Source organism: Rattus norvegicus, chromosome 8, assembly GCF_036323735.1.
Source record: "Rattus norvegicus strain BN/NHsdMcwi chromosome 8, GRCr8, whole genome shotgun sequence".
Taxonomy (NCBI): domain Eukaryota; kingdom Metazoa; phylum Chordata; class Mammalia; order Rodentia; family Muridae; genus Rattus; species Rattus norvegicus.
In genome coordinates, this window is record NC_086026.1 from 25,261,198 (window position 1) to 25,281,630 (window position 20,433).

The 20,433-nt window shown below is 37.5% G+C and overlaps 1 protein-coding gene across 1 annotated transcript; it reads left to right on the top strand.

Annotated features, from left to right (window-relative positions):
• The first annotated feature begins 18,389 nt into the window (after positions 1-18,389).
• On the top strand, positions 18,390-19,328 carry Or7g30 (olfactory receptor family 7 subfamily G member 30). The gene has a single exon (NM_001000877.1). It carries the CDS (start codon positions 18,390-18,392, stop codon positions 19,326-19,328), a length of 939 nt encoding a protein of 312 aa, NP_001000877.1.
• Positions 19,329-20,433: the final 1,105 nt, after the last annotated feature.

The following is a 20,433-nucleotide window of genomic DNA, read 5'->3' on the forward strand; positions in this document are numbered from 1 at the left end:
CAGCTATCAAAACAATGACTTTATGAAATTCATAGCAAATGGATCTGGAATATATCATCCTGAGTGAGGTAACCCAATCACAGAAAAACACACATGGTATGCACTCATTGATAAGTGGCTATTAGACCAAATGCTTGAATTGCCCTTATGCACAGAACACATGAAACTCAAGACGGATGATCAAAATGCAAATGCTCCACTCCTTCTTCAGAAGGGGAACAAGAATACCCTTGGCAGGGAATAGGGAGGCAATGATTAAAATAGAGGCAGAAGGAATACCCATTCAGAGCCTGCCCCACATGTGGCCCATACATATACAGCCACCAAACTAGACAAGACGGATGAGGCAAAGAAGTGCAGGCCAACAGGAACCGGATGTAGATCTCTCCTGAGAGACACAGCAAGAATACAGCAAATACATAGGCGAATGCCAGCAGCAAACCACTGAACTGAGAACAGGATCCCCGTTGAAGGAGTCAGAGAAAGGACTGAAAGAGCTTGAAGGGGCTCGAGACCCCATATGAACAACAATGCCAACCAACCAGAGCTTTCAGGGACTAAGCCACTACCCAAAGACTATACATGGACTTACCCTGGGCTCCAACCTCATACATAGCAATGAATGGCCTAATAAGAGCAGCAGTGGAAGGGGAAGCCCTTGTTCCTGCCAAGACTGAACCCCGAGTGAACATAATTGTTGGGGGGAGGGCGGTAATGGGGGGAGGATGGGGAGGGAACACCCATGTGAGGGGGAGGGGGAGGGATTAGGGAGATGTTTGCCCAGAAACCGGGAAAGGGAATAACATTCAAAATGTAAATAAGAAATACTCAAGTTAATAAAAAAAAATGACTGCATGAAATTCATAGGAAAATGGATGGAGCTGGAAATTACCATCCTGCGTGTGTGGTAACCCAACCACAGAAAAACACACATCATATGTACTCATTGATAAGTGGATATTAGCCCAAATGCTCAAATTACCCTAGATCCACAGAACACAGAAAAATCAAGAAGGATGATCAAAATGCGAATGCTTCACTCCTTCTTTAAAAGGGGAACAAGAATACCCTTGGGAGGGAATAGAGAGGCAAAGTTTAGAACAGAGGCTGAAGGAACGCCCATTAAGAACCTGCCACACATGTGGCCCATACACATACAGCCACCAAACTACATAAGATGGTTGAAGCAAAGAAGTGGAGACTTACATGAACTGGTTGTAGATCACTCCTGAGAGGCACAGCCAGAATAAATCAAATACATAGGCGAATGCCAGCAGCAAACCACTGAACTGAGAACAGGATCCACGTTGAAGGAATCAGAGAAAGGACTAGAAGAGCTTGAAAGGCTTCAGACCCCATATGAACAACAATGCCAACCAACCAGAGCGTCCAGGGACTAAGCCACTACCCAAAGTCTATACATGGACTGACCCTGGGCTCCAAATGCATAGGTAGCAATGAATAGCCTAGTAAGAGCACCAGTATAAGGGGAAGTCCTTGGTCCTACCAAGACTGAACCCCCAGTCAACAGTATTGTTGGGGGGAGGACAGTACTGGGGGGAATATGGGTGGAGAACACCCAAATAGAAGGGGAGGGGAAAGGGTTAGGAGGATGTTGGCCGGAAAACTGGGAAAGTCAAAAACAATTGAAATGTAAATAAGAAATACTCAATTTAATAAAGACAGACAAAAGTCAAGGACAAAAAAGAATAGCATTTTACAGTTTTATTGCTATTAAGTTTGGTTTTTAAATATATGAATTTGTGAAGTAATTGGAGATTCTTTACCACCAAAAAAGTTTTTAAACATCAATGTAATCCACAGAGAGTCTGGGGACTTTACTTTCCTGATCTTTTCATACTATGTTAGTGTAGTTTAGATGTGACCAAATTTTTACAAAAAGCTAAAGAGTTACAAAGTTAACAAAGTAAAATATATAAACATACATATTCAGGTCAGTTTCTGCTAGCCTCTGAATCAAATACACTCATAGATGAATGGCATATTCAACCATCATCAGAAAAACTTACTGCTTCAGTAGATATGATCAAACACAGAGGTCCACAGAAAGACATTATGCAGAGAATAAGAAACTTTCAGGCATACCACCCTGCATAGGATATCTCCATTAAATCCCTCCTCTCAGGATCAGGAATGGATCTGATAAAGGAACTGAACTCTTTGGTTGGTGGTTTCATCTCTGAGGTGTCTGGGGTCATTGGCTGGTTAATAATGTTGTTCTACCTATGGTTTTGTAAACCCCATCTGCTCCTTCAGTCTTTGCCCTAACTTCTCCTTTGAGGTCCCAGGCCTCAGTCTGGCTGCCTGCATCAGCATCTGTATTGGTCAGGATCTGTTGAAGCCTCTAAGGAGACAGCTATACCAGCTTTCTGTCAGCAAATATATCTACACTTCAGGGATAGTGTCTGGATTTGGTATATGAAGAAGAGATGGAACCCTAGGTGTGGCAGTCCCTTTCCTTCAATGTTCTCCTCTTTGTTCCTGAATTTCCTTTTACAGGAGGAATTCTGGATTAGTAATTCTGAGATGGGTGGACAGCCCCATCCCTCAAATGGGGGCTTTCCCTAACCTCTGGATATGGTCTCTATTTGTTTTCCCTCCTCTGGGTTGGATATTTCAGCTAACATCATCCCTGATGGGTCCTGGAAGCCTTTTGTTTTCATATCTGGGACTTTCTAGTGGCTATTCCCACTTCCCCATCACCTACTGATACATACCTCTGTTCAATTTCCTGACCCTCTGAGGGACAAACGGCTCCAGCTGCATATGTAGGAAAGGATTGATTCTATCTGGCATCAATGGGTGGGGAGACCCTTGGTTCCTTGGAGGCTTGATGTTGCAGCATAGGAAAACACTAAGGCAGTGAGATAGAAGTGGGTCTGCATTGGTGGGTAGGAGAGCCCTCTCATAGAAGCAGGTGGAGGGTGGAAGGGATAGGGAGATTTCAGAAAAGGAAAACAGGATGAGAAATAACGTGTGAAATGTAAATAAATAAGGTCTCTGTCTCACCATATGTTTTCTCCCTATACATATTTCTACCATGAAGCCATTTGCCAAGGTGACATGGAGAAGAGAGAAGCTCTGGTTTGGATTCCCAAGTAGTATTAAAACAAATATCAGTAACAAACTAACAGTGAAACCACAGTTCATAATAAAGAGTACTCATGGAATTCTGGATGAAAAACAAAATCTAACCATGATGCTTTGAAAACATGGAAAGTAACAATCAAGTATGTATTTTCTTTGTGTCATGATGAACCTCAACTCTGTATTGTTAAAATAACCCTATTATTACATTTATAAAGCTGAAATCTTTCCTTTATATAACACTTATTGTGCTATGGAAATTATATTTTGATGAAGTTGTTAATAATATTTTTAAGTGATGAATTAAAAAAAACAATAAAGGCTGGACACTGAAGAAATGAAAGAAATAAAAAGGAGGTGAAAAACTATACGAACAGCTGGGGAGGGAGGGCATCAAGAAAATATGGTCCTCTAAATCCATATGATCAAAGAACATGTTAACTCAAAGAGACAGAAACAGCATACTTAGGACTTGCATGGGTCTGCAGCAGCAGGCACAATGCATGCATTCATCGATGAATATAATATTGGCTTCTGTTTTAGTGTTTTATGGGATTCCTGAATGTGTGAATGAGTGGGTTTGTGTTCTTGTGCCTTTAACTGGATTGTTTTCCTTAAGCTTTTCTGTTTATTTGTTTGTTTAGAATTCCAATGAATTAGTTATTATTTAATCTTATTTTATGCTACTTTACTTAATTCATAGAAACTGGATATTTTGTTTGGTTTTGGTTTTGGGTTTTTTGTTTTGTTTTGTTTTATAATGAGAGGCAGAAAGGGAATTGATCTGGATTGGAGGAGAAGTGTGGAGTCACAGAGAGAAGTTATGGAAGTGGAAAACCCATAATCATGATATATTATGTAAAGAAAAAATATCTGTTTCTGACAAAAATATCTTAAATGGTTAAAAAAGAGAAATCTTTTATTTAAGGATTTTAGAACTTTTATGCTTAACCTTCCTGTTTACTTACTCTATATATGGATACTCCTAAATAAAGGTAGTATTTTAAAATGGCAATACTTTATAATTTTGAAATTATGATATAATTGCATAATTTATAACCTTCCCTTTTCTTTCACAAACCACTACCATGTGCTCTTTTGCTGTTTCCCAAGTTTATAGACTCCCTTATTATTGTTGTTGTTAAATGCATGATACCATACAGACATGGACTCAGACATACAGATATATTCATGCTCTGCCTAGAGAGTCATACTATTAGGAGGTATGGCCTTGTTGGGGTAGGTATGGCCTTGTTGAAAGAAGTGTGATACTGTGGGAGTAAACAATGGGACCTTCCTCCTATTCATGTAAAAGTCAGTCTTCTAGCAATCTTCAGATGAAGAGGTAGAACTCTCACATCCTCTTGCACCATGCCTGCCTAGATGTTGCCATGCTCCCAACTTGATGGTAATGAACTGAAACTCTGAACCTGTAAGGCAGTCCCAATTAAATATTGTTTTTATAAGACTTGCCTTGTTCACAATCTCTGGTCATAGCAGTAAAACCCTAACATATTCATAAAATATTAGTATGATTAGTTCAGTCCATATAATATTATTTGAATATATAATCTTGACCTGATCATTTTATATATCACCAATTGGCATGTTGTTCTGGTATAAAGATAACGTCTCCCATCCTCAATATTCTCCAGTTCCCTAAGGTTGTTAGTATAAGTCAAGATCTTCTGAGCTACCACCTTCCATATTATTGTACCCATTGGTATCATCCTTGTTCAAAAGTTTACTACGTAGACACATTTGTAAGACTTCATGAGTGTATTCTTTCTAACACTGCTAGGAGATACAATCCTACAGAAAACTGCAGATTCCTTTGGCTCTTACAATCTCTTAATCACCTCTTCCATGGTGATCCCTGAGTGTTAGGCACAGGAATTTCCTTCCTGGTAGAGAGATTTTAATGATTATCAATAAATATTTATACCAAAATTTTAAAATAAAACAATAATCAATAAAATACTCAAATCATAAAAGGTTTTAGTAAACAAGATTAAAAATCGGTAATAATATGTGGACCTATAAATACATAAAATAATTCTATGAAAAACTCTGAAATAGAAGACTACATAAACAAAAATTGTAATAATTTTGTGCATGGACAGGAAAATATTTTATTCTCTATATTGTAACCTCTTAATATCTTAGAGTGTTAATTAGCAATGGAAAATCTGGAGCACTTTTACTTGAAAAATATTGGTAGGCTTAATAATTAAATATTGCCTAGACAACTGGTTTGTGCTTATGAAATTGAGGGTTTCAAAGTAACAACAATGGAAGAATTTGCTCAGTATTTTATGATATGATAGGCACATTTATGACATACAATTGATAATGTAAAATAAGGAAAAACAATTCAAGATTAGAAATAACACTATGTTCGTTAGGTAACCATGAACCTCAAAAATGAGGTGTCTGTCTAGTTCTCAGTTGCATTAATGATATAAAAAGATATGGGGTAAAATGATCTTTGCAAAAATGACAATGACATATATTATAAATAGTTTTACTATAGAAGGAGAATAGAAAAAATATTGCACAGAAAGTATGAGGAATGGTAAATTTAGTACTTTTTGATGCTAAAAAATTTACTTATACAAATGGATGAAATCATTTTAAAAGTTAAAATATAATTCTGTGCCACAATGACTACGGCTAAAAAGAGATAGCGAACTCTGAAAACTTTTTAATCTCTGTAAAGAAGATGAAGTTATTGTCAGAAAGCCCCTGAAGAAAGAAGGTAAAAATCCACTGCTCCCAAACCCCTTGGGAGAGAGAACTCACTGACCGGACAGGTGGGCATGCCTGAGACTAAAGTGCGGGAGAGACCACCAATACTGCTCACCCCTGCTCACATCCCTGGCCCATGAGGAAACTGTATACAGCCTCTGGGAACTGGAAGATAGGGGCACTCAAACAGCAGATCGCTCACAGTCCAGACACCGTCCAGACCTGAAGGAAACCAGTCAACAGATCTCTGTACCCAAATTCCTTGGGAGGGAGAGCTAAACCTTCAGAGCGGCAGACACGCATGGGAAACCAGAAGAGACTACACTCTGCCCACATTTTTGATTCCAGAGGAAAACATCTAACGCCATCTGGGACACCAGTGCACAGGGGCCATGGGAAAAAGCAGCACAGGCCCTCCTGGTTGCAGCCCTAAGGGAGAGCTCAAAAGCAGTCCCCCATGAGCAAGTTGACCTGCAGGACCACAGGTAAGACCAACATGTCTGCTCCAAGTGACCTGCTGGTGGACTCAGGACACAGGCCCAAAGGAACAACTGAAGACCAGTAGACAGGAAAGACTACGCGCCTGGAAGCAGAACACTCTGTTCCCGTAACTAGCTGAAAGAAAACAGGAAAAAAGGTCTACAGCACTCCTGACATATAAGCCTATAGGACAGTCTAGCCACTGTCAGAAATAGCAGAACAAGGTAACACTAGAGACAACCTGATGGCAAAAGGCAAGTGCAGGAACCCAAACAAAAAAAACAAAGACTACATGGCATCATCAGAGCCCAATACTCCCACCAAAGCAAATCCAAACACACCAGAAATGCAAGATCTAGGTTTAAAATCACATTTGTTCATCATTCTGGAGGACTTCAAGAAAGACATGAGGAACTCCCTTAGAGAAATACAGGAAAACGTAAATAAACAAGTAGAATCCTATAGAGAGAAATCACAAAAATCCCTGAAAGAATTCCAGGAAAATACAGTCAAACAGTTGAAGGAATTAAAAATGGAAATAGAAGCAATAAAGTAAGGACACAGGGAAACAACTCTGGATATGAAAATCCAAAGGCAAAGACAAGGAGCCGTAGATACAAGCATCACAAACAGAATATAAGAGATAGAAGATAGAATCTCAGGAGCAGAAGATTCCACAGAAATCACCGACACAATGGTCAAAGATAATGTAAAATGGAAAAAGCTACTGATCCAAAACATACAGGAAATCGAAGACTCAATGAGAAGATCAAACCTAAGGGTAATAGGTATAGAAAAGAGTGAAGACTCCCAGCTCAAACGACCAGTAATTATCTTCAACCAAATCATAGAAGAATACTTCCCTAACCTAAAGAAAGAGATGCTCATAAACATACAAGAAGCCTACAGAACTCCAAATAGATTGGGCAACAAAAAATTTCCTCCCATCATATAATAGTCAAAACACCACATGCACAAAGCAAAGAAAGAATAATAAAAGTGGTAAGGGAAAAAGGTCAAGTAACATATAAAGGCAGACCTATCAGAATCACACCAGACTTCTCAACAGAGACTATGAAAGCCAGAAGACCCTGGACAGATGTCATACAGACACAAAGAGAACACGAATGCCAGCCCAGGTTACTGTATCCTGCAAAACTCTCAATTAACATAAATGGAGAAACCAAGATATTCCATGACAAAACGAAATTTACATGATAACTTTCTAAAAATCCAGCGCTACAAAGGATAATAATTAGTAAAGCCCAACATAAGAAGGCAAGCTAAACCCTAGAAAAAGCAAGAAACTAATCATCTTGGTGAAAAAACAAAGAGAAGAAAAGCACACAATCATAATCTCACATCCAAATATGAATATAACAGGAAGCAATAACCACTATTCCTTAATATCTCTCAACATCAATGATCTCAACTCTCCAATAAAAATACATAGATTAACAAACTGGATATCCAATGAGGACCCTTCATTCTGCTGTCTACAGGAAAAACACTTCAGACACAAAATTAGGCACTACCTCAGAGTGAATGGCTGGAAAACAACTTTCCAAGCAAATGGTGTGAAGAAGCAAAATGGAATAGCCATTCTAATATGGAAAAAAATCGATTCTCAACTAAAAGTTATCAAAAAAGATAAGGAAGGACACTTTACATTCATCAAAGGAAAAATCCACCAAGATGAACTCTTAATGATAAATAACTATGATCCAAATACAAGGGCACCTAGATACATAAAAGAAACCTTATTAAAGCTCAAAGCACACATTGCACCCCACACAATAATAGTAGATTTTAACACCCCACTCTCATCAATTGACAGATCATTGAAACAGAAATTAAACAGAGACATAGACAGACTAAGAGAAATCATGAACCAAATGGACTTAACAGATATTTATAAAACATTCTATACTAAAACAAAAGGATATACCTTCTTCTTATCACCTCATGGCACTTTCTCCAAAATTGACCATATAATTGGTCATAAAACAGGCCACATCAGATACAGAAAGATAGAAATAATCTCATGTGTCCTATCAGAAAACTTCCCTAATGTATAACAAGAAATGCTCATGATCATACAAGAAGCCAACAGAACTTCATACAGACAGGACCAGAAATGAAACTCTCCTCATCACATAATAATCAAACACCAAATGCACAAAACAAAGAAAGAATATTAAAAGCAGTAATAGAAAAAAGGAAAAGTATCACATAAAGGCAGACCTATTAGAATTATACCACCCATCTCACCAGAGACTATTTAAGCATTTTCAGCAAATGGTGCTGGTTCAACTGGAGGTCAACATGTAGAAGAATGCAGATCAAGTCATGCTTATCAGCCTGTACAAAGCTTAAGTCCAAGTGAATCAAGGACATCCATATCAAACCAGATACACTCAAACTAATAGGAGAAAAAGTGGGGAAGCATCTCGAACACATGGGCACTGGAGAATATTTCCTGAACCAAACACCAATGGCTTATGCTCTAAGATCAAGTATCGACAAATGGGATCTCATAAAACTGCAATTATTCTGTTAGGCAAAGGACACTGTTTTTAGGACAAAACGGCAACCAACAGATTGGGAAAAGATCTTTACCAATCCTACAACAGATAGAGGCCTTATATCCAAAATATATAAAGAACTCATGAAGTTAGACCCTAGTAAAAATTGGTTTCAGAGCTAAACAAAGAATTCACAGCTGAGGAATGCCGAATGGCTGAGAAAAGCTGAAAGAAATATTCAACATCTTTAGTCATAAGGGAAATACAAATCAAAACGACCCTGAGATTTCACCTCATACCAGTGAGAATGGCTAAGATCAAAAACTCAGGTGACAGCAAATTCTGGCGAGGATGTGGAGAAAGAGGAACACTACTCTATTGTTGGTGGGATTGCAGACTGGTGTAACCATCCTGGAAATCAGTCTGAAGGTTCCTCAGAAATTTGGACATTGAACTACCTGAGGACCCAGCTATACCTCTCTGGCATATATCCAAAAGATGCCACAACGTATAAAAAAGACACATGCTCCACTATGTTCATAGCAGCCTTATTTATAATAGACAGAAGCTGGAAAGAACCCAGATGCCCTTCAACAGAGGAATGGATACAGAAAATATGGTACATCTACACAATGGAATATTACTCACCTATCAAAAAAAATGACTTTATGAAATCCATAGGCAAATGGATGGACCGGAAAATATCTTTCTGAGTGAGGTAACCCAATCACAGAAAAACACACGTGGTATGCACTCACTGTTAAGTGGCTATTAGCCCAAATGCTTGAATTACCCTATATGCACATAACACATGAAACTCATGAAGGATGACCAAAATGTGAATGCTTCACTCCTTCTTTAAAAGGGGAACAAGAATACCCTTGGCAGGGAATAGGGAGGCAATGTTTAGAATAGAGAAGCAGAAGGTACGCCCATTAAGAACCTGTCCCACATGTGGCCCATACATATACAGCCACCAAACTAGATAAGATGGATGAAGCAAAGAAGTGCAGGCCAACAGGAACTGGATGTAAATCTCTCCTGAGAGACACAACCAGAATACAGCAAATACATATGAGAATGCCAGCAGCAAACCACTGAACTAAGAATGGGACCCTGTAGGGAGCGGCACATATAGATAAAAGATGTCGCTGACATCTGGTGGTTGTTTGTGGTTAACACCCACAAAGCGCATGTCCTTGGCATTTCTCCGGCAGCTTCAGGCTGGAGTGATATTTATGCTAATGAGGTATTTCATGCTCCACCAATCCCTAGAGAACAATTATATAGCCATAGCCTGTCTTGTATATAAGGCTGGTGCCTTTGTTCCTCGGGGTCCCCATATCAACAATGAGGTGTTCCTACAATAAAGTCTGTTGAGAAGAATCCAACGGTGTTGTGTCTTCCTTGCTGGATGAGATGGGCGTTGCAGGACCCCCGTTGAAGGAATCAGAGAAAGGACTGGATGAGCTTGAAGGGACTCAGGACCCCATATGAACAACAATGCCAAAAAACCAGAGCTTCCAGTGCCTAAGCCACTACCCAAAGTCTATACATGGACTAACCCTGGACTCCAACCTCATAGGTAGCAATGAGTAGCCTAGTTAGAGCACCAGTGGAAGGGGAAGCCCTGAGTCCTGCCAAGACTGAACCCCCAGTGAACGTGATCGTTGGGGGGAGGGTAGTAATGGGGGAGGATAGGGAGGAGAAGCCCATATAGAAGGGGAGGGGGAGGGATTAGGGGGATGTTGGCCCAGAAACCGGGAAGGAGAATAATAATCGAAATGTAAATAAGAAATGCTCAAGTTAATAAAGATGTGGAAAAAAAGGGAATACAGTAAAACATGGGCAAACAAGTAGAAGACATTAAGAAACACCAAAATCCTTTAAAGAATTACAGGAAAATACAAGCAAACAGTTGAAGGAATTGAACAAAACAATCCATGATCTAAAAATGGAAATAATAACAGTAAAGAAATCACAAAGGGAAAACACCCTGGAAATAGAAAAACTATCAAGAGTAAAAGACCCAAGCATTGCCAACTGAATAAAAGAGAAACAAGAGAGAATCTCAGGTGCAGAAGATACCATAGAGAATACTGACACAACAGTTAAGGAAGATGCAAAGAGCAAAAAGCTCTTAACTCAAATCATTTAGGAATTCCAGGACAAAATAAGAAGACCAAACCTAAGAATAAAAAGTATTGCGTATTGTAAGGTGGGTGGGAGGAGGAAAGAAAAGATCAAGATAGAGTCTATGGAGGAGAAGCATTCACATTTAGGTGAAGTATATCGTTTGTATCATGACTGTGTCAAAAGTTTATATCTTTATCAATTGACAGCAAATTTATTGTGTGGGTGGATTGAGGATTAAAAATTTAACATATAAATCTAATTGCTAAAACAGAAGTTCTTGGAACTTTGATTTTACCCACCAAGGGTTCAGTGTCTGAAAGCAGCTGGCAGAGACACAGCTGGAACACTCAGCTCGCATTGATCTGTATCAAGTGAGAAAGCACAGGAACCCATTCTGCATCATTTTTAATCTTACCTCAGCAAATAGGTATAGAAGAGAAGAAAGATTCCCAAGTTAGAGGATCAATAAATAACTTCAACAAGATTATAGAAGAAATCTTCCCTGAACTAAAGAAAGAGATGCCCATGAACATACAAGAAGCCTATAGAACTCCAATCAGAATGGACCAGAAAGGAAATTCCTACTATCACATAATAGTAAAATCACCAAAGATACAAAACAAAGAAAGAATATTGAAAGTAGTAAGGGGGAATAGTTAAGGAACATAGAGATTCAGAGCTATCAGAATTACAGAAGACTTCTCGTAAGAGACTATGAAAGGTAGAAGATCCTCAAATGATGTCATACAAACTATAAGAGAACACAAATATCAACCCAGGCTACTATAACCAGCAAAACTCTCAATTAACATAGTTGGAAAAACCAAGATATTCTATGTCAAACCAAATTTACACAATATCTTTACACAAATCCACCTCTACAAAGGATAACAGATAGAACACTCTAACAGAAGGAAGGAAACTAAAACCTAGAAAAAGCAAGAAAGTAATCTTCTTGGAACAAATTCCAAAGAAGATAGCCACACAAACATAACTACTCTTCTAACAAGAAAACTAGCAGGAAACAATAACTATTCCTTAATATTTCTTAATATCAATGTAATCAATTCCCCAATAAAAAGACATAGATTAACAGACTGGATACATAAAGAAGACCCAGCATTTTGCTGCATACAGAAAACACACCTCAGTAACAAAGACAGATACTACCTCAAAGTATCAGGGTAGAAAACTATTTTCCAAGCAAATGGTCCCAAGAAACAAGCTGTAGTAGCCATTCAAATATTAAATAAAACAACTCTCAATCAAATTTATCTGAAAAGATAAGGAAGGACACTTCATATCCATCAAAGGAAAAATCTACCAAGGTGAACTCCCAATTCACAACATGTATGCTCCAACTGCAATGGCACTAATATTCATAATAGAAAGTATACTAAAAATGAAATAATACATTTCCCCACACACACAATAATTTTAATTGACTTCAACACACCACTCTCATCAATGGGCAGATCATGGAAACAGAAAATAAAGAGAGAAAGAGTGAAACTAACAGTAGTTGTGAACCATATGGATTTAAAATCATCTCTTGAACATATCATCAAAGACAAAAGAATATACCTTCTTACTAGAAAAACATTGTATCTTCTCAAAATTGAACATAAAATCCATCACAAAACAGGCCAAAACAGATACAAGGAAATTGAAATAATCCCATATATCCTATCAGATCACCATGGACTAAGCAGGTATTCAATAACAACAGAAACAACAGAAAGCCCACACACACACATGGAAGTTGAATAATGTTCTAATCAATGATAGCTTGGTTAAAAAAGAAATAAACAAATTAAAGTGTTTAGAATGAAATCAAAGGCACAATATAACCAAATTTATGGGACAATATGAAAGTGGTGCTAAGAAGAAAACCCATAGCTCAGAGTGCCTGTAAAAAGAAATTGGAGAGACCATACACTTAGAGCTTGACAGTACACCTGAAAACTTTGGAAAATAAAAGAAGCAAATCCCAAGAGGAATTATATATAGAAATAATCAAACTCAGGGCTGAAGTCAATGAAATAGAAACAAAAGGAACTATAAAAAGAATCAACAAAAGAATGATCTGGTTCTTTGAGAAAATCAAAAAGACAGATAAAATCTTAGCCAGACTAGCCGGAGGGTATAGATACCAATTACCAAAGTCAGAAATGAAAGGAATACAGAACATCAGAATCTGAGAAAACTCATAAAATCATCAGCTCCAAATACAAAACCCTGTACTCAAGAAACTGGAAAATCTGGAAGAAATGGACAATTTTCTAGCTATGTACCAGGTACCAAGGTTAAATCAGGACCAGATAAATCATCTAAACAACCCCATATGCTGTAATTTAATAGAAGCAGCCATTAAAATTCTCCCAACAGAAAAAGCTCAGGACCAGATGGGATCAGTGCAGAATTATATCGGATCTTCAAAGACCTACTGTCAAACTATTCCACAAAACAGAAACAAAAGGATCACTACTCAATTCACTCTATGAAGTCACAATTAATCTTATGCATAAAGCATACAGAGTCAGTTCAAAGAAAGAGAAATAAAGACCAATTTCCTGCAGGCATATTGATGCAAAAATACTCAATAAAATTCTTGCAAACTGAATCCAAAACACATGAAAATGATCATTCACCATAATCAAGTAGGCTTCAAACCAGGAATGCAAGGATGGTTCAATATATGGAAATCCTTCAACATAATACTGTATGTAAACGAACTCAAATAAAAAAATACATTAACATTTCATTAGATGCTAAGAAATCATTTGACAAAATTCAACACCCTTTCATGATAAATGTTTTGTAAAGATCAGGAACTCAAGGCCCACTACCTAAACATAGTATACACAGTACACAGCAAAACAGTAGCCAATATCAAGAAAATAGAGAGAAACTTGAAGCAATCCCAATAAATCAGGGACTAGATAAGGTTGCTCACTCTCTCCCTACCTATTCAATATAGCACTTGCCATTTAGCTAGAGTAGTTTGATTACAAAAAAAAATCACTATTGCAGGTGTTATGATAGTATACTTAAGTGACTCCAAAAATTCTACTGTAGAACTCCTAAACCTGATAAACAGCTTCAGCAATTAGCTGAACATAGAATTCACTCAAACAAATCATTAGTGCTCCTCTACTGAAAGGATAAACAGGCTTATAAAGAAATTAGGGAAATGACTCCCTTCACAATAGTCACAAATAATATAAATTATCTTGGTGTGACTCTAACCAAGGAAGTGAAAGATCTGTATGACAAGACCTTCAAGTTTCTGAAGAAAGAAATTGAAGATCTCAGAATGTCGAAAGATCTCCCATGCTCACAGTTTGAAAGGATTAATACAGCAAAAATGGCCAACTTGCCAAAGCAATCTAAATATTCAATGAAATCACAATTAAAATTTGGACTCAATTTTTCATAGAATTAGTAAGAGCAATTTGCAAATTTATTTGAAAATCAAAAAATCCAGAATAGCACATACTATTCTCAAAGATGAAAGAACTTCTGAGCAAATCACCATCCTTGACCTCAAGCTGTACTACAGAGAAATTCTGATAAATACTGTAAGGTACAGAGGTATTGGTACAGAGGAAGGCAGGTAGATCAGTGGAACAGAACAGAAGACCCAGAAGTAAACCCACACTCCTATGTTCACTTGATCTTTGAAAAAGGAACTAAAATTATCCCATAGAAAAAAGACAACATTTTCAACAAATGGTGCTGGTTCATCTGGAGGGAAGCATGTAGAAGAATGGCAATTGGCCCATTCTCATCTTCTTGTACAAAGCTGAAGTCCAAGTGGATCAAAAACCTTTACATAAAACCAGATACACTGTAACTTTTAAAAGAGAAAGTGGGCAAGAGCCTGGAACACCTAGGCACAGCGGAAATTTTCCTGAACACAGCACCAATGACTTATGCTCTAAGATCAAGAATTGACCTCATAAAATTTCAAAGCTTCTGTAAGGCAATGGGCACTGTCAATAGGACAAAATGGCATCCAACAGATTGGGAAAATTCTTTACCAAACCTAAATCTGATAAAGGGCTAATATTTAATATATACAAAGAACTCAAGAAGTTAGACTCCAGAGAATCCAATAATCCCTTTAAAAATGCGGTACAGAGCTAAACAAAGAATTCTGAACTGAGGAAATTTGAATGGATAACAAGCACCTAAGGAAATGTTCAACATCCTTAGTCATCAGGGAAATGCAAATCAAAATTACCGTGAAATACCACCTGGAAATAAGTCAGGCAGTTACACAGAAAATTGGACATAGTACCAACTGGGGACCCAGCTGTACAACTCCTGGGCATGTACTCAAAAATTCCTCTAAGATATAGCAAGGACACATGCTCCATTATGTTCATACTGGCCTTATTTATAATAGCCAGAAGCTGGAAAATACCAAGATGTCCGTCAACAGAGTAATGAATACTGAAAATGTGCTACATTTACATAATAGAGTACTATTCAGCTATTAAAAGCAATGATTTCATGAAATTCTTAGGAAAATGGATGAAACTGGAAAATATCATCCTGAGTGAGATATCCCAATCACAAAAAAATAAAAATTCCCAAATGATATGTACTTACTGATAAGTGGATATTACCCCAAAAGCTTGGAATACCCAAGGTACAATTTACAGACCACATGAAGCTGAAGAAGAAAAAAAGTAAAATGTTTGGATAATTCAATACTTCTTAGAAGGAGGAACATAATATTCACAGGAGGAAATATGGAGGAAAAAAGTATGGAGCAGAGACTAAAGGACTGGACATCCAGAGAGTGCCACACATGGGAATCCATCCTACATGCAGTTACCAAATCCAGTCACTACCGAGGATGCCAAGAGGTGCATGCTGAAAGGAGCATGATATAGCTGTCTCCTTAGAGGCTCTGCCAGAACCTGACAAATATAGAAACTGATGCTTGCAGCCAACCTTTGGACTCAGAACTGGGCCCACAATGGAGGAGTTAGAGAAAGAACTGAGGTAACTGAGGGGCTTTATAACCCCATAGGAAGAACTATATTTTCAACCAACCAGAGCTCCCAGGGACTAAATTACTAACAAAAGAGTATACATTTGGCTCCAGCCACATATGTAGCAGAGGATGGAACTCCTCAAGTATCAGTGGGAGGAGAGGCCCTTGGTCCTGTAGAAACTCAATGGCCCAGTGTAGGAGAATGCTGGGATGGGGGCAGGCAAGAAGGTAGGGCTGATATATGGATGGCGGAGGACCATCATGGAGGCAGGGTTGGGGGTATGAGATAGTGAGTTTCCAGAGTGGAAACCTGGAAAGGGAATAAAATTTGAAATATAAATAAAGAAAATATCTAATAAAAATAAAGAAAGAAAAAATAAAAAGAAAAGGAAAGCTGTATTTGCATCTCACATGCTGAAGCACGTAAGATAGAAGATCCTTCTCCTCATCTGGACAGCATGGTAGAGGTGTGTGTGAACCATCTGAATTTGTGATAATGAGAGAGTTGTCCCTACCTCCTGCCTGCCTTGCAGCAATATGTGCAAACAAGACATCCATTCCCACACCCTTGTCCCTTGCTGCCTCCAGCAGGCAGGAGTTCTGACCTTGATGTCAGAACCACAATAGAACTAGTTCTGCCTCTTCCCTCTCAACCCTGCCTCCTGCCGCAAAATTCAGAAAAAATGACTATACACCTTTCCTGTGCAGTACAAAAGAGCTCAGGCTCAGTGTGGAAGTTATATGTGAGATGGCTTCCAAGGGCATGTGTTTCAGACAAGGAAGAGACATCCTCCTTGATTACCTCATCCTTCACCATCTATGGCAGATAAAACTACTGGCCCTGGAGTCATACGTGTGTGAGAACAGGCCTTATCCCTCACTGGCTGCAACATTAGAGAGAACACACCCTGAACCTCACTGTGGCAGCAGGATAGAGTTGCCTGTCATTACAAGGGTTGCAGGATAGCCAGCGGGCTGACCACTGTAAATAACTCCCAAGAGCATATCCAGAGAGTTCAGTTGACCTATGCCAACACCTAGCCCACCGATGAACTGTTGGAATGTATGTAGGAGCCAGTCCCATAGATCCAAAATTACAGCGTCTTGAAGACACTAGGAAACAACATGATATGCATGGGGAATCTCAGTGAATTCAAGTATTGAAACAGGAAGAAAAGCCAGAGGCCTCATGCCAGAGTGTCACTCATTGTGATGAATATTTGCAAGCAAATAAGTGTGAACAAAAGGGGATAATGTGGAACAAAGTGTCACACACTGAAGCTTTTTTCTTTATTGGAGAGATGGCAAGGGTGTGAAGCAGCTATGAGTAAAGGGAAAGATGAATGGGATTGTGGTTCATGATGTAAAATCCATAAAAAACCAATAAATATTTTAACAAAGTAAACAACTCTTCCTAATAAAATTATTGTAAACAGTGTTTTTTTCTTTGTAACTTAATAACAATATATTGATTCATTAGAGACATGTTAGTCATATTTTGAAAGCAAGTTCAATAATTCATATAATCAGAAGCAATAATGAGAACATTGACTTGGGGATTGGTTAGAACCCTGGCAAGGCCGATTTCCCTCTTTCAGTAGACATGGGCATTAAAAATTTGCACACTTGGGATTTTGGATGATGTTGCCATGCTAATATAATTAAAAGGCTTGAATATTGAGCCCCAGAGACACAAAAGCTATAGAAAGTCTGTCTGAGATTCCTTTAGGTTTAGTTTGCCAGCCTTAAAACAATACCCAAACATTTTCCTACAAATGATCCTTCTTAAGGAAAAGTCAGTTGACCCTGTGGTGTTTTATGATTTTCACAAGAACACATTTATGATCAACATTCAGGTAAGATGTTTATCATGACTCCACTTGAATCTAAGTAGGCATCTAAAATCCCTTTAGAAATATATAGGATAGTAATTAGACTTTATCAATAGAACATCACCTTGGTTATTAGTGAGGAGTCTATAATCACCATCATAAAAAATATAAATGTTCGCTGTTTTCAATCTGCCACATGCTTATATACATCTGCCTAAATGTTTATCAACCTTCATTTGGCCAATCTCTTGCTCTATCAAAGAATAGCACCAATTTCCTGTCAAACAAAACAGTATTTCTTACAGAATATGATGATTGATATTAAATCTTGCAAATTGTGAATTCATTGTTGTTCATATATTGAGAAGGAGGTTTCATAAAAGAATTAATTCATAGGAATTTGCTAAGGAAGTATCAGAGTATATATGGACTAATACAAAAGGTTCAGTTACTAATAAATATGAAGTTTAAATTCAAAGATCAAAATTATGGAGTTAATGGCCCAAATATCTTACTCTTGCAATTCCCTTTACTTTCAGAATACTCAACAACATGGGAGCTGTCAATCAAACAACTATATCAGAATTTATTCTTCTGGGTCTTAGTGATGATCCAGCCCTGCAGCCTTTCATCTTTACCCTGTTCCTGTCCATATATCTGATCACCACCATAGGAAACCTGCTAATCATTCTGGCTGTTTGCTCTGACTCCCAACTACACACACCAATGTATTTTTTTCTCTGTAACCTGTCCTTTAATGACATCTGCTTAATCAACACCACAATCCCAAAGATGTTGTGGAACATTCAAGGTGAGAATCAGACCATCACATACACAGGGTGCCTCTCTCAGGTCTGCCTCATCTTGAATTTTGCTGGTATGGAAAATTGTCTCCTGGTAGTGATGGCCTATGACCGCTATGTTGCTATCTGTAAACCACTGAAGTATACAGCTATCATGAACCAATATTTATGTGTGATGTTGCTGCTCTTCTCGCTGTTCCTTAGTATTGCCCATGCTTTATTCCACACTTTGATGGTGATGCTGCTGTCCTTCTGCACAGAAATTAAAATCCCCCACTTCTTCTGTGAGCTGGCTCAGATCATCAGACTTGCCTGCTCTGATAATTTTATCAATTATGTGCTGATATACACAGTGTCTGTTCTATTTTTTGGTGTTCCTGTCTTTGGGATAATTTTGTCTTATATTAACATTTTATCCTCAGTTTTAAGAATGTCATCATTGGGAGGAAAGTATAAAGCCTTTTCCACATGTGGGTCTCATTTGTCAGTTGTGTCTCTGTTCTATAGCACAGGTTTTGGGGTGCACATTAGCTCTGCATTTACTGACTCTCCAAGGAAGACTGTAGTGGCTTCAGTGATGTACACTGTGGTCACTCAGATGTTAAACCCCTTTATCTATAGCCTAAGAAACAAAGAGATGAAGAAAGCCTTCAGAAAAATCACTAGTAGGATACCATTTCTTTTATAATTAGTCATTTATATTTCAGTCTTAGAGTAAGATGCTATGATGCTTTTCTAAAGAAAATATTTCTATAATGTTCCTCAGAACAAGGTCATTAAATTGAACTCATAATTTTAATTGAAATGTTTTGTAAAATAATATATGGGAAGTATATATAAGGTAGACATCTTTTATCAAAATTCTAGAAACATTTTGACAACTATTTACCTCTAATTGCACATTTAGATGCCTGTGAATTAAATACTGGAGTTATATATATAGTATCATATATGAATTTTCATGTATAAGAAAAGAATGACTGACAACTGTTTTTTATAATTTTTATTATTTAAAATTAAAATATAATTACCTTAATTTTTAATAAGAACTGTGAGTACAAGAATACATATTTAAAACTAATTTAGCAATTATATTTGTTTAGGAATCTGGTAGTTGTAGCTTTTCCTCCAAGGTTCCTGACCTCATTAGCATTGTGCAGTTGACTAGGTGTACAATACCAAGAATGATTTCCCTCTTATTGAATAGGCCAATATATTATTCTTTTTCTAAAACCACCATTATATCTGTCATATTTTGGACATTAATTCTAAGAATATACATTAATGCTAAGATATCAGTGGCTCAAAGTACAATCTCCCCCTTGCACTTGCATTCATTTGGAATAAGAAATTTAAGATTAATGCAGTCAACTCAATAGATTACTTGACATTTTAAAACAACTGTTAGCAAGTATGTTGAACAAAGATTTGAATTTTATTCAATCTTCTATTCTATACTTTCATTCAATAGTTAACTCTCTTAGAATCACAATCTAACATAGTGCCAATAAACAGAACTTTGGGGAAGTTTTATTATGCCATTGATATTTAAATTTTCTGTGCATGGGACAGATGTATTCTGGGTCACAAAAGTTGGTTTGAATGATTATCTAATTTGAGATATAGACGAATGTTATTTGTTCAAAAAAGCAGGTTCTAAAGACAATTTTTCAAGAATATCTGTGGATTCTAAATATTATTATACACTTCTTTGTGAGACAAGTAAAGATATAAAACAAAATTATTTTAAAAGGAATTGTTGTAGTTATAAATATAATCTTTTTTCGATTGAT